This window comes from Astyanax mexicanus, chromosome 11, assembly GCF_023375975.1.
Source record: "Astyanax mexicanus isolate ESR-SI-001 chromosome 11, AstMex3_surface, whole genome shotgun sequence".
In the NCBI taxonomy this organism is placed as follows: domain Eukaryota; kingdom Metazoa; phylum Chordata; class Actinopteri; order Characiformes; family Acestrorhamphidae; genus Astyanax; species Astyanax mexicanus.
The window spans coordinates 9,753,574-9,770,000 of record NC_064418.1 but is presented as its reverse complement, the minus strand read 5'-3'; the positions used below and the strand labels follow the sequence as shown (position 1 = coordinate 9,770,000).

The window sequence follows — 16,427 nt, the reverse complement described above, 5'->3', positions numbered from 1 at the left end:
GCGCTCGGACGTGTCGGCAGCAAGATGACGATGATGACGACGGCTTGAAAACTTGGTGGTGGTGGTGCGCGCCCCGCGAGCAGCGCCCGGCTAAGCCCTCGCTCAGCGCCTCGGAAAGGGCCCACAGATGGCGACTGTCCCTCGCCTGCCTACTCCTCTCCCTCGCCGTGCTGCTCTCTGACCGCCTGTGGCTGCGCGCCGAGGCCGCGCTGCTCTCCGCGGGCGCCGCTGAGCGCCACTGGCCGGTGCGGCCGCTGGCCTCGTGCCGCCCGGACAGCGTGTCCAAGCGCTGCTTCGCGGCGGAGGAGGACTCGGCGGCTGCGGTGTGCTCGGGCCTGTCCGGCGCCGAGTGGAACCTCAGCGACCTGTACCTGTCCTTCTGCGACTCCTACTCTTTCCTGGATCTGTTCCACGGCCTGCGCGCGCCGCTCAACGCCAGCAGCTGCGGCCTTGCCATGGTGGCGGTCAGCGACGGCGGCGGCGGTGGTGAAGGTGGTGGCGGGGATGGCGTGGACGGCTGCGTGGACTGCGTGCGCGCGTACCAGCAACTGGACCAGCTGGCACGCGAGGCGTACGAGGAGTTCGAGCTGCTGGTGCGGAAATACGAAACGGATGCATATTCGGTGCGGACATGCATGGACGAGTGCACGGTAGGACCTTGCTGCCTTCTTGCTTATTGGGGATGGGTTGTGGTTGTGTGTGTGTGTGTGTGTGTGTGTACTCTTAAAAAAAACAGTACAAACATGTAACTGGGGCAGTACCTTTCTGGTCACTGGGGTGATATCCCTCTGGTCATTGAGGTGATATAACTTGGGTCACTAGGGTGATATTTCTTGGTTCACTGGGGTGATATTCATTTTTTGTAGTATTTTTTGTAGTATTGTAGTATCTCTCTTGTTACTTGACTGTTGTGGATGGGGGTATCTTACTGTCAATTTGACAGAACCATTCTGGTCACTGGGGTAACACCCCTACTGTCATTGGTGTGATATCTCTCTGGTCACTGGGGTGATATCCATCTGATCATTGAGGTAATATCTCTCGGGTCACTGGGGTGATATTCATTTTGTCACAGTTGTAGTATCCCACTTATCCCTCTTTTCACTGTTGCTGGTTGGAGTATCTTGTTTGTCAATTTGACTGTACCTTTCAGGGCACTGGGGTAATATCTCTACTGTCATTGGGGTGGTATCTCTCTGGTCACTGGGGTGATGTGCTTCTTGTGAGCATTGGCATATCTCTCTGGTCTCTAAGGTGGTACCCCTTTTGTTACTGTTGTAGTATCCCTCTTACTTGACTGGTCGGGAGGTAGCTCTGCTGTCCATTTTGTCATTTAGGCAGTACCCCTTTTATTAATTGGACAGTACCCTTCTGTTCTGACCAATAAGGGTGGGGGTTGCCCCTCTTGTCACTGGGGTGATCCCTTAGAGGTATGTCTTTAGAAGCTTTAGGTAAGGGACATAATTGTACTTAATTTTATTGTACATGTACTATACTTTAATTGTTTTTGATACTTTTGAAGGTCAGAGTTATACCTAAAGCATGATATTGTACCTTTGAGGGAACATTTGCACTATTTTGTGCTTTGGTGAACAGAAATGCACACAGTGTCATTTTTCTGACATTGTAGAGAGAGAGAATCAGAGAGAGAGAGAGAGAGAATAGAGCGAGATACGTGTGCACTTGTGGATCAGGGGCTGAAGATGAATGTCCAGCTCTTCCTCTGCTGCTGAGATTCTGCTGGATGATGAATGAAGGTCGAGCGTCCAGCTGCTTCAAACTCCCTCCATCTGTGTGTAGTGAGTAGTGAGGGGCGGGGGGGAGGGGTTGCCCCCTTTTAACGCAGCATCAGAAACTGCAGAGATACCCGTGTGTAGCTGGAGTGTGAGAGGTGTGTGTTTTTGTACTGCTTGAGTAAAAAAGTCACACAGCAGGACGTCAGCTGTGCAGCAGCTGCGGTGTGGCCAGTGGGGGAAGGAAGCTGGAGCTGCCGAGGCCTTTTCCTGGAAAAAAGGATGAGGAAGCTAGAATGGCAGAGAGATGGATGATATAGCGTGTGTGTGTGTGTGTGTGTGTGTGCGTGCACACATGTTATGGCACAGTGTTTTGCGGAATTTCAATAACGTTAATAGCACAGCAGTGATTTTCTTGCCTAATCCCCGGAAGGCCATCTATCCGTTGTTTGGCCTTGGGTGTTGTTTTGTCCTATAGTAACGGCAGCATCGCGTAACACCGAGCAGCAGGTCCACGTTAGGATGCCCGTCAAGTTTCACTCACTCCTCTGCTGGAAAACAACTGCATTATTGTTTTTCCTGCATCCTTGAGAAGTACCTGATGAATGGAACATTGGTTTGTAGACAGGAATAATGAATAATACATAAATCACCCAGTTCCTGACCAGGCCTCCGTCAGCTGTGTTTATAGACTTGCATTTCCGCTGAAATAATGTCACAAAAAAGGCAAAGGCACCCGTCACATTATTCACAACACATTTACTGTGGGTTTAGCTTTTCCGCAGACTCTCTCTCTCTCTCTCTTTTCAGAGAATCTAGCAGAGTCCAGGCCTTGCTATTGGAAATGACACACAGCAGTCTCTGATATTACTCAACAGATCACTGGCGCTACTGGCTAACATACACAAGAGGCTGAATATCTAACTGCAACATTCACTATATTCATTCTAAAACAGTAGCTAACGTTACTGTAGTGCCATAGTACCTGTAGTACCTATTTAACACAAAAAACAGCTGTTTTTTTCCTCTGTTGTTGGAAAGCATAGCTAGTAGTGCTGGGCGGTATGGCCAAAATACAGATCACAGTATTTTTTTTTTAAGATTCTGCAGGTTTCAAGGTATATCACGTTTTTTAAAATTATTATTATTTTTTATTATTATTTTTTGCGTGACTGGGCTTTAATATAGGTTTGTGATGTACTGTACTGTTAGGAGTACATATAATATAAAACACTAAGGCTTTAAATTAAGGCTATGATTAGTATTTTTACTTTACTGTTCCACAAAATTAAACAGTATATAAAGAAATCAGACTTTATTAGCAGAAACACAGCTGAAGAATTTAAGCAATAGACCTTAAAAAGAGATACACCAACAACTTTAACACCACTTCTTCACAAAATATTACAAATATTTTTAATAGTTCAATAAACACTATAAATGGACATAAAATCTTCAATGTTTAGGTATTTAAAGAGATATTTCTCAAAAGCGCTATTGCACAAGTAAGACACAAGTTAATATAAATTTAATATATGTTTTTCCTGAAGCCATTAGAGGCATTTCAGTATTTATATCAGCCACAATTCCTTTCTTTCTCCAGTCACAAAATACATTAAAATGATCCTTTAAGCTAGAGTATTAGTATGCTTAGAAGGGTTGTAGTTACTTTTTTGCTGGGATAAAAACACTCATACAGTGAGAAGCAGAAGCAGGAGGTGTTCTGATTTTTTGGAGCTAGATGAGCATTTGACTCCACAGAGCTGGATGTGCTTCTCTGACGGTGCTGTTCTGCACGGCGCTCCACAGTGCCCCTAGTGGTGTGGCGGTGTGAGAGAAATGCATACCGGTTCTAGTTCCCCACGCGGTATACTGAATGAACCGGTATTCTGTCCAGCACTAGTTTTAAGTACTGTTTATTATGTAAAGCTAGTCATTTTGTAAACACAGCACATAGGACCACCTAAGCAGATATCTTAGACATAAAAGTACTTATAAGTAGATATCTGAATGGATGCTTTGCTAACAATATAGTTATGAACATGATTGTTTGTTCCCATATTGTTGCACCCTGAAGAATTGTCCCAAATGTTTAGTATTTAGTGTTTGTTTGATATAATTGCCCTCCACACTCATTAAGTTACATTACCCTGCTTTATAAAAGTTTGGGGGAGGTGAAAATATATTCTCATAAATAGTTTTGGTGTTTTTTTTATCCTATCGTTGCAACATCCAGTACATTTATTCTAAAATCAGAGTGCTCTGATGGGTTTTAGCAGTAGTTTTCTAACCCTCTCATGTCTTCCTCTGCTCAGTCACACATTGTTAAAGAAAAAAAAAACACAGAGTAAGAACTGAAAAGAGCTGGGAAGCTAAAATAGCGTGTAAAAGTGTTCTTGTTAAAACCAGGAAAAACATTGACTAACTCTGTGACCTGAAAGGCTTCAAAAGTGATGCTGAGTTGGCTTTTTCTTTGCCCAGCAGGTTAAATACTTTTATGACTAGCAACTGAAACAGGCAGCCAGACTGTTATTGCTGTGGGTGAAAAGTGAACCTGCAGTACCTGAATAGCATATTAGCAGGTTAGCATGCTAATCCTGTTGTTTTCCTTTGTTGTTTTGGGGAAAAAACTTATCTTGTTTCTGTACTCAGAGAATTGTAAGTGATATCAATGTTGTTATTTTGTAAACACAGCACATACTGTATAACCAACTAAATAAATATATATTATACTGGGTGGATGCTTTTATATTGCTATTAGACTTATGCTAACTTCAGACTTCAGATGTAACAAACTAACAAACCAGGCCCAAAACACAGAATTTAACCCTTACTATAGACCAATGTTGCAACGTGGCAAAGTAATATTTACCTATATATACCTATTTTTCTTTAGACTATTAGAGTCTAAATTAGAGAAAACAGAATTCAAAATTAAATCTTTTTCACTGGAACATAATTCAGGTCTGAAAAAGTAAAAAATGTTTGAGAACCACTGCTATATACGCACAATGACTGTATGTACGTACATTTAAACATTTTAAAACCTAAATATGATTACAATCACAGCTATACAATTCTCTTACATCTTCTGCAGATGATTTTTCTTCACCAAGTTTTGAATGATTGCTGTCTGAATATTCCATTGACTTTATGTTTTTAAATTTCTAATGATCAGATTTATTGTTTATCTAAGGGGGGACCACAACACATGCAATTATAATTTTTTACCTAAAAGGTAAATCCCCAAAACACACAGGGGCAGTTTCTGACACAGGGATTAAGCCTAGTTTTAGCTTTATTTCTTAAACACCTTGAAAAGTTTAAAAACAGATTATGACCGAGTAAAGAGTGACAAGAGAGGACGCAAAACCCTACACCTGTCAGAGGGGATGTGTTTGTGAATTTGACATAGCAGGAGGAAATATATCCAGAGCGAGTAAGAGAGTGAGAGTTCTGAATGATGTGTTGATGTTGTCCTGACCTGCCCCACGAGGACCTTTAGTGTGAAATGTTTGTTCTTTACACAGGTTTTCTGTGAAAACAATATTGACTGACACCAGAACAGACTGAAAAGCACAAAGTTCTTACATTACTAATCAGCATTTGTCTAAATAAAAAAGTAGATTAAAGTATACTAAGCATTATTATGCTGTAGTGCACTAAAGTGTTCTTGTAGCCACATTAATAATCAGTATATTTAAAGAGTATGTTTTTTGTACTTATTATATTTTAATTGTACAAAAATAGTACAAAAGTCTTACTTACATTGTGCTAAGTGTACTTAACTGTACTAAAATGGAACTATTTTAAATATATATATAATTATTATAACATTTAAACATACTACTTCATGTATGTAATCCCATGTTTTAAATATATGCTTACAGTAAAATTATTATACATTTAATGATTATTGCAACTGTATCACTACTACACACAGTGTATATTAGGAATGTAGTAATGTAAGAATTGATGTGAGATGTTAAACATATATATATATATATTTATTTACATTAGAGTACAAATATGCTTCTTGTCTCCTGTCTTTTGTCGGTGTCACACTTCTAGTATACTTAATTGGGTATAAAAATATATATTTTAATATACTGCACTACAATTTTTGCGTGGTACTTAAATTTATTTTAAATGTTATAAGCGTAGTAATTTAATTTACTTGTCTAAAAAGACATGATACATTGTACTTTAAGTGAACTACTGTAAAACAGTTGTTTTTTAGCACACTTTGCTAAAAATACACAAAAGTATAGTTGGAAATAATTATTTTATAAGTATATTGAATTACATTAAACTAAAAGTGTACATCATAGTTGTCTATTTAAAAAAAGTAAGATTAAAGTTTACTTTCAAAAAATTGATGAAAGCATAATATTGATGTACTTTTAATATATTTTAAGTGAGTACATAAATCTGTTATAATATATTTACAGCATACTTGGAAATTTCTCAATATGTTTTAAGTACAATTAAGTATATATATATATATATATATATATTATTTTTTCACGAGGGGTCTGACTCTGCAAGTTAACTTTTAAGTCTGATACACATGTATTAATATCTGTTTTATCTTTCAACATGATTTATTGCCCACTGAAGGCAAAATCCTTCAGTTATTTGCAGTGTTCTAGCAATAGTGAGACCTTGATTTTAGGGGTGGGAATCGATTACTATCTCACGATTCGATTCGATTCCGATTTTGGGGGCCACGATTCGATTCAAAATCGATTTTTGATTCAAAACGATTTGAATTATAAATATTTCTGCTTCTGGCTTATGAATCGTATTGAAAAAAAACCCTCCATAATATACACTGGTCCTGGAGCAAGTAATGTGTTACAAAAACAATAAAATGTGCAGGAATGTGGGTCCTCAGTGACAGAGGAATCACTGGGATATCACAATGACGTTAATGAACAATAAATACATAAATAAATAACACTGCTTTATTACCAGGCTACTAGCGGTGGTGTGTAGGTGACGCTGCTGGGCTGATGTGATGATAGCAGTGGAGCGCTAAAGTTCAGGAGCAGCTGCTGATTAACTAGTTAATTTAAGGTGGTTGTATTTCTTCAGAAAGGGGGCAGGAGGTGGAGAAATTAATTCATATTGTCCATTCCTTAATTCCTCTGTGATGAGGAGCTGAAATTAGCTCTGATTAGCTTATTGTTATTTTTCCGTTCCGCCTTAAATGCTGCAGCCCGCTGCCACCTGTAGCGTTATTTAAGGTGGAACTGGAAAGTTAGCTAGTTAGCTAGCTAACAGTTACTGAAACTAACTACTAGCGATCTTTTTTATGCTTGTTATGAAGCATTCTGCCATAAAACATTGAAACTACACGTTAATCTAAGGTAATATAGTGCTTGTTCTGCCATCTTACCGGTGATTCTCAAACACCTACGCTCTGTGTGTGTCTGGAAGATCTCCAAAGGGACAAGCGCTATCCCCAGGGTTGCCAGGTCCAACAAAAATACCCAGCCCAAAATCAGTCTAAAACCCGCCCCTCAGAATCGATTTTGGGACATTTTAAATCGATTCTGAATCGTAGTAAATGAGAATCAAGATTCTTATGTGAATCGATTTTTTGGCACACCTCTACTTGATTTCCTGTCTTACTGTGCTGACCTTTAGTATTGTTAACATACATGACCGTATAAAGAACCTCAGAAGATATGGTTTCTCTACACTCTAAGAAATATAAGTACAGATTTGTACTTAAAAGAGTACAAAGCTTGTCGCTGGGGCTGTACCTTATATTGAGGCACAAAAAAGTACCTTTCAGTGAAAGTCCTTTTTTGTACCCATGGTTTTTGTGGCAGTAAAGATCATAAAGATTATAAACATTATCATCAACTAAATATGGCTCAAAAACTTGATGATACAAAATTGTCTGGCTTTCAAATAAAAAATGTGCAATTTAAATATATATTGTTCATTAGTACAGTGATGCAGAATACTGAATGTACCCTTTGGCTGGTTAAATGGTACAAATTTGTACTTATTGCTGTTAGAAATGACTTTGTACTTCAGAGGGAACAAATCTGACCCCGTAAAGACCAATATTGTACCTTTGAGGGTACAATTATAAAGAGTGTACCTTCGAGTACAAAAAAGTACTCATATCGTACCTCTGTTTTTTAGAGTGTAGTTTCCGGTATAGCCTCATTTTTCCGTTTTTTTCTCCATTAATTACAGAGGAATGCCCGAGCTGTGAATGTGCAGCGGTGCTAATCATGAAGTGCGCATTCAGTTTCACCAGTCAAGCATGTTCAGATACTACTGCAGCATTGTGCTGGCCTCAGCCAATCAGCTTCCTCTCATTTCAAGCCCACACAGAGGCGGCCATATCCACAGACTCTTACAGGTTCAAAAAGGAGGATTTATGACCATTTAATTCATTTAATGCTGATGGAAATCACAACAAATGCATCAATGCATAGTATGGAGCACAGTACTGTGATTGTTCAATTTTCTTTAGGTTACATAATGGATATTTTTGCTATAGAAAGAAAAAATATATAGCATAAAATCAAATGCACTTGCTTAACAGCATTTATTATATTGAAATTTCCTATCCAAAGAAATTCATTTTATAGGGTATTATTTATATTTATAGGGTAACTATTCTATCGATTGTGGTACCAGGAAGTTGTTTCCTTGGGTAGCCAGTCCAATCTGATACAAAAATCTAATTAAATTAGCTATATATTGAATATATCAGTATCCTTACAATCAATACTTACTATTAATATATTAGATCTGTCGAACAGCCAAAAACATTACATAGAAATATTTGTAGAAATACGTTTCTTATTTTAAGCTAAGCTCAAGGTAAAACTGGTTTATTCCAATTCATTTTGGTGTACTTCCATTGGTCCATTTTAGAGATGCATCGATGTGGCAATTCTGAGCCGCTGCTGATATCTGATATTAAACATTTACAATTAATTAAAAATTAATTAATTAAAAAAATAAATTAAAAAAAAAAAAAAAGCTTAAATGAATTCATTTTAAAGTAGCGCAGCCAGTGTAGGACGATTGTAGTTGGACTAAGCATCACTTGATCTTTTCTCCAGCATACAATAAATACATCAGCATGATTGGTTTGAAATATTGGCCATATCGCTCCTGATGCAAAATGCATTGTTACAAACATAAAAAAGACTGCTAGTAGCTTGTCTCAGTAGTTAGCTAGCTAACTAACTTTCCATAACTTTCAGATGGCAGGGGCTGCAGCATTTAAGGCGGAACGGAAACATAAAAAAAAAATAATTCTAATCAAAGCTGATTTAAGCTCCCCTTCACAGACAAAATTAAGAAATGGACACTAATTATTAATTTCTGCAATGTCTTTTCCCTTTACAATACCCTAAAGTTCACTAGTAGTTAACCAGCAGCAGCTAGATTACTTAACTGAACTAGCTACTAACTACTGATGACGAATCGGGTGCTCGCTTGAAGGGTTGTCCCTAAAAACAAGGGGTAGGGGTAAGTGGTTAGGGATGAAATGGGATTGGGCCTTATAGTGTATATAATTACATTCACAGCTGTGTGACTGTGTGTGCGTTTCTGAATAGTGAGAGGAAGACGAGGCAGCAGTGCACTCGTTTTCCCTCCTTTTCATCACTTAATCAGAGAGCGGAATGCGAGCTGCATATAGGCCTACAGCCTGAGCGCGGCGGCTAATGAAATAAAAATCTGGATCAGGGGAGTTGGCAGCCTTTTAACACAATCTAAATTGCAAATCTGTTCTTATGTTAGTCTGACCTTTGCACAAGCACAGCACTCTGTGTTTGAGTTGTCGAATGTCAGTTTAATAACCCTACACTTTTGGAAGTCAAATTATAATTCTGCACAATAATCATGTCTCTCTCTCTCTTTCTCTTTTTCAGTTTCTCTCTCTATCTCTTTATTTCTATATGTAAGCTTGTGGTCAATTTGTTGCTGAACATAATGTCTGAACAAAGTCTGAACATAATGAGAGAGAGGCCGCTTGACATCCTGACTGCGTGACTTTGTGATGGAACTGTATTGACCAGTTAAGCCGTAGCAGGTATGGAGAGATGAGCTGAGATGAACCTTCTCATCGATCATTAAATATGCATGGGCCTAAAGAGCTGTAGACCTGTAGGAGCTCTGGTTTGTGAGAAGGGCTAATGAGATGGAAAGGCAGCAGCGCTTTCTTCAGGTGCTTTCAGGGTCGGAGTGCAGGAGCGTTTTTACATTTACATTGTCTGGAAATAGGCCAAGCGGTTGGGGTTAATTTACAAGATAAAACGGACCACTGTCTGCCACTAGTCTTTAGATTGTAAACATCTCAAACTGTGGTACAGGTTTCACTGGTCAGACCAGTCAAAGCATCCCAAGATGGTACACTAAATGGGTGACCTCAAAGAAAAAAATCTGCTAAACAAGAATATTAAGAATTGAAATCTATAAAGTTTTCCCCTGTATTATTTCTAATTGTCCTTCACTCTCACAACTACAGTTTTATAATTATTAATATCAGTTTCATTGGTCCTAGAATAAAACCCTGTGGAACACCACAAGATCACTGCTTTATCAGCCAACAGTCACCAACAGCTCACTACAGTTTCTGCACCACAGTTACTATATAAATAAGGTAGTAAACATTGTACTTTATTAAATAACAATCCACTTTCTTCATTTAAAATCTGGGCAGAAATGAAAGACAGTAGGTCATGTGGTTCCCTAAAGAGAACACTGCATACAAGCTGTGGCTTGAAAGACTTAAAATTACTTTGCATTTCGGATACTGTACTAAACCTTTAATTAAATGAATGAGATAAGAATCTCATATAAAACAAACAAATTGATTTTTAAAAACAGAAGTAAAATATATAAAAAAAATTATCACAAATATTTATATTATCAAAAATATTAAAAATATTATGCCTTTTTGTTGCCATGGAATATGAAATCTGGATATTTCACAGATTGCATAAATGGTGTTTTTACTTATAGGTCCTGTATTATACTAGATCTCAGGAAGATAGTAAATAAACTCCTTTTGAAAATGAGTAAATAAACTCCGTTTTTGTACTGTACAGCAGTGGTTCCCAATCCTGGTTCTGGAGAACCCCTTGCTCTGCACTATTTAGTGGTTTCCTGTTGTAAAACAATCCCCTAAAACTCAGGAATTGCCTGTTAATTAGCTGGCTGGCTGAATCAGGAGTGTTGGGAGCAGAGTAAACACTAAGATGTGCAGGGCAGGGGGTTTTCCACCACCAGAGTTGGAAAACACTACTCTAGAGGTTTTGTTGTTGTTGTTGTTGTTTTGTTTAACCCATAAGAGCCTGTCAGACTCAGTTCTAAGCGTTTATTCAGCATAACAGAATGCAGCTCTGGAAGAAAATTAAGAGATCACTTAAAATGATGAGTTTCTTAGTTTTGTTCCAAAGTGAAGACCTCTGGAATATAATCAAGAAGATGGATCATCACAAGCCATCAAACCAAGCTGAACAGTTTGATTTTTTTTTTGCACCAGAAGTGGCATAAAGTTATCCTAAAGCAGTGTGTAAGACTGGTGGAGGAGAACATGCCAAGCTGGAATTTGGGAGAAATGTTGTCCGTAGTTTATAGAATAAAACAACAATGTTCATTTTACTCAAATATAAACCTATAAATAGCAAAATCAGAGAAACTGATTCAGAGCTGTATAGTATTCGGCCTTTTATTCAAGTGTTTCAATTGTTAAATGGTATAGAGGAAAAAATATATACTTTAAAACTGAGCAGTTTTCTCTCAATCAAGCACACTAACATTTTGTAAATGATGTCACATAATCACACATTTACACAACTGTCCTGTGATGCATCCAGAATGTTCAGCATACAGAATGTCACTTAGGGACTTAAAGTGAGGGACAAAGGGCTGTTAGGAAATTTCCACAACTTCTAAAGGACTGTGTTTGGTGATGTGGGGCTTGGATGGTTTTAAGCTGCTTGGTCATGTAAACTCTGTGTCTTTATGTCTCTATAAGTCTCTCTATGCTCTACTATTCCTCTGTGCACTATGCTCCTCAGCATCTACTGACCCCGCTCTGTTATTTTACACTGACCGGGCACAGAGTCACTGTCGTTCCCAGTCGCTTATTCCACTGTGTTATAATATCACTGACAGTTGGCTGTGGAATATTGTTGGCTGAGGAAATTTCACGACTGGGCTCCTATCACGGTACCGCACTGGAGTTCAGTGAGCTCCTGAGAGCTCTTTCTTTAATTAATTTAATTTCATTCTTTCACTAATGTTTGTAGAAGCAGTCTTTTATTATATACCCGTTTTGTACAAACCAAAATGCCACACATACATTTGTAAATGCACTCTTTTACCTGTGGCTGTAGTTTCACACACACAGCGAAGCACACCAGCACAATAGAAACGGCATATGTGTGAGCGTTTACTCTCCTCGGCTGGAGAACAGCCTGGCTGCTGGGTGCTCCACCTGTGTCCAGGCACTGAAGGAACACACACATTCACACACTTCCACAGGAGCCAGACCTTTTATTTGGCCTTGCCTTTTGCTAGAGCAGCAGGCAACTCTTAAACCCAAGCTTTCCAAGTCGTCCAAATCCGTGTCCCCATTAACCCTTCCAGTATGGGCAGATGGTGGCAAGGGGAGCTGGGAAGCGATGCCTGGCTCGGACGCTCCAGCTCGGGCACGATACTGCTCTCTGGGTCGCTGTAGCTGGCTTACGATCCTCTGCCCTGGGGCTTTTTTGACACAGGGCAGAGGCCCTGTGGAAAGCCAGAGGACAAAGCCAAGGATCATCGTTCTGTTCCGCTGCCACAGCGCAGACGAGCTGCGAACTCCCAGCCCGCAGGCCACTCGCGTTATCATTGTTTACTCCTGCCTGGAACACTTGTAAAATGAGGACCAATTACTGTCTGCTTTATGCACACAGAGGCGAGATGGGAATATTTGCTGATCGGATGCGTCTTGGTGTTCTGTGGAGGTAAATGGGAGGTAAACAGGAGATGCTAAAATGTCAGAGAGCATTCATTTCGTGTTTAGTCATCACTGGATATCAATGTTCTAGCTTGAGAAAGAACACGGCAACGATTCGTTCCTTCCGAACCTTTCACCGAATCGATTTGTTTATCGTTTCAGGAGCCACAGCGGCTTCAGTACACAGCGTCCGGAAGTGTCAGATCCAGGTCCAGAGAGTAACACTCCTTCCCAGGACTTGCCAGGAGAGCTTTAGTCAGTTAGAAACTGCAGATTTCTTAAATCGGTTGAAATAAAATGCTATAGAGGATAGAGATTTTTCTGGAGACCTTTTGGATCTAAAGCCGACACCTCTTAAACATCTTAAAACCTACAAAAAGCAAAGTAAAATGATATTGATCTTCTATGCAGATTTTAGGCAATTTTTCAGATTCTCTATGTTCTCCATGCTGTTTCCATAAGAGCATATTTTTTCTTACCAGTGGCCGATATCCAGCATTTGCTTGTGCGTGTGCAATGTTGTACTTTCTTTTTAAGTTTTTTTCATTCATTTAAAAATGTCTAGTTGTGGTCTCCTAGTATGAATAAATGCCATGTGAGCTTTTTTTTTGTAAAAAAAAAAAAGTGCTCCGGTGATCCGATATATCGCTGCTTTAGTCCGGAGGAGGAGTGGTCCTGCTAAGTGCAGTTCAGCCACTGACCTTAAAGTCTCTTAGAGTCTCTGTAAAACGGGAAAATCCACCGGAGATCCTATGTAAACCTATAGTTACACGCAGAGGTGAGTAGTCCAGGTCCAGGAATTAAAAATCCACCCTGGGTTTTGTTGACTGAGCCGCAGCCGGGGTGGATTTTTACTTTTACTTTAACTAGTGTAAACAGAATTGTTCTTACAATACACCTACCGATCTCAGTTGTACTTTGGTTCTCAGTTGCGAGTGGTTTTTCATAGACAAATTCTAACCATTTGTTCCTTAGCCCTAAAGATGGTTTGTGCACCACAAGAGTAACTCTTGGTAAACATAATATAGCCTGTTTTAAAGTAGATTAGATTTGATTCAACCTCATATGTATAAGTATAAGTAAAAAGCAATGAAATGCAGTTACCATGTAATCTATTGTAGTGTATTTGATATGTACATTGAAATATAATGCAAAATAAAAGTTTTCCATAGACAAATTCTAACCATTTGTTCCTTAGACCTGAATTACTGGGCAAAGCATATAACACTGATGCTGATAGTTTCATGTGCAGCATGCATATACAACTCAGAGAGAATACCTATTGTATTTCACAAAGAACAAGAAAAAGTGGATTTTGGCAGAAGGACACCTTTTAAGTTTCGGTTTCATTTTTGTCAGTATTACAGGAGCTATTAAAAGTTTAAAAAGAGGCTGACAATTGGGTTTCTGTGAGTTTTGACATTAATCTATTAGATATTTCCCCAACATTCTCCCTGAAGATGGTCAGTGCACCATGAGAGTAACTATTAAGTGTGTTGTTTTTCATTTACTGAGCTGCTTTTACTGAGTATGAGTCATAGAATTCACTCTTGTGTTGGTTTAATAACTCTCTTGGTGAGTGTATCATAGCCTGTTTTAAATAGATTAAATTAAATTCAGATTTATTTACATATAACAGATGTAACACAGTCCAGTGAGAATATCATGATTGCCTCCTTGTTTTTACATTTATTGTCCATTTTTTTAGTGGAGCTCTTTAGCTCCACTGATTGGTATTAATAGATATCTGTTTTGATGAGATAATGTAACATTTGTATCCACTAGTATTTGTACATAATTGTTTGATGAGCATGTGATGTAAAAAAAAAAAAACATGTATTGTTTCACCTTGTGTATGCAGGAAAATCACAAAAATCTGATTTTTTTTTTCACCAAATAAATTTGTTTAAGCTTTCAATATGGCTGATATCCAACATTTGCATGCACAATGCTTCACAGGACGTTTCAGTTTCATCTTTATTTTAATCAGGCCTTCATCTGGGCATCTTTGAATTTTGACATCAACCAGACAGATATTTCTCTAGATTCACCCTGAAGATGGTTTGTGCACCACAAGAGTAACTCTTTGTAAATATAATATAGTCTGTTTTAAAGTAAATTAGATTAGATTCAACGTCATATGTATGTATGTACTTTGAAATATAATGAAAATGATGTGCAGTTTGAACAGAATAAGCTATATGATGATAAGGCATGTTTAATAGAGCAGGGGAATTAAATCAGTAGAGAAGGAATGTGCAATAAACATTCAATACACATGAGCAGATGGGCTTAATCTGAAAGAGAACATGTGCAAATTAGGCAGGATTGAAATGTGATAAGGCCGGAAAGGATTAATGAGGAGTTAAGGAACAAATGGAGTGTTTGCCGTCCATATTATGAAACGACAGACATGGTACAGAACAATCCAGTAGTGCAGTGAATCATTATTTTAAACAGTATGGGAGTTTGTGGAGGATTAGTGCTATAGAGAACTGTTTATGAGCTTGGCGGCAGAAGGAAAGAAGCTGTAAGTTAAGGCCAATTTAGGTTTATGGGTTGAATATAAATTCAGACTTTGCAACAAGCACTGTATTAACTCTGCTGAGAAGTATATTTTGGCCTGTAGTCTGCTAATGTAGCAGCAGCAGAGGTTTCCCTGATGACACAAGTGATGGTAGTCCATGGTTTGGATGGGAAGTTGGGAACTATCTTAGATGTTGCTCTTTGTTATTTCCAGACAGAGTTTCAGAGGTCTCAATAGGGGAGAGTTGGGCATCCATTAAAAGTTTTTTCAACCCATTTCCATTCCACCCTTTCAGAGATCTTCGTTCAGAGACAGTGAACGGCAAAAAAAAAACACAGAATAAACTCAGCCCCTTAATGAAACAGCCAAAAGCCAAAAGTTCACCAGTATGGAAGAAAATGGACATGAACATTTTTCAGTCTCTACATTGATGTAGAGGTCACTGTGTGCCTTCTTGACCACCATTAAGGAGTTCAGGTCTAGGTTAGGTAGTCTGAGATGTACAATCCCAGAAATCTAAGCTTGACATCTTCACCTAAGCTCCACTGATGAAGTTTACGTTTATACAACTCTTTTATAGTTCATCTGCAGCTCTACCAGTACGACTCTAGAAACAAAAACATAATTTAATACAGAACCCGAATTGTATGTTAAAGTTTTTGGCTAAGCTCCTGTTGTTGGCCCATCTCTCGTCACATTTGGACCCCAACAGATGCTGATGTAAATGTAAGGCAGGCAGGAGCCAACCCCATGGTTGAGCAAGCAGGTGATTGGTTGGAAAATTAAGTGGCATAGCAATAGATTATCCTAGTAGAACTTTCTCTAGATGCTTTCCCTTTTCAATTGTATTTCTTGGTCTTCTTCTTGTTCATTAGCTTCAAAGTGGCACACCATTGATCTAGGTGCTGTACCTCATTTCTTTAGGCTGTCTCATCATTGCTGGTTAGATAAATAATATTGAATGATGGAAGTAAATATGTATGTAGACCAGAGAGTGGGCTGAGCATGCAGCCCTGAGGAACACCTGTTCCTAACAATTAATGTTAGTGAGAGAGTTTTTTCTAGAGTCTGATAACAGAGTGAGAAGCTAATGGCAATGTCTAAAAGCTTGGCTACCAGTTTGAAAGGGTCTATAACCATATACATCTAATACTAAAGTCAATTAAAAGCATCCTCA

The 16,427-nt window shown here is 38.7% G+C and overlaps 1 protein-coding gene across 1 annotated transcript in view; it reads left to right on the top strand.

The window, feature by feature from the left end:
- LOC103027918 (NALCN channel auxiliary factor 1) overlaps positions 1-16,427 on the top strand; it is a 164,484-nt gene that overhangs the window by 2,306 nt on the left and 145,751 nt on the right. The window contains exon 1 of the mRNA XM_007227993.4: positions 1-650. This exon is cut by the window's left edge and continues 2,306 nt beyond it. Coding sequence (XP_007228055.1) covers positions 1-650 — 650 coding nt within the window. The remainder of the gene's footprint in view (positions 651-16,427) is intronic.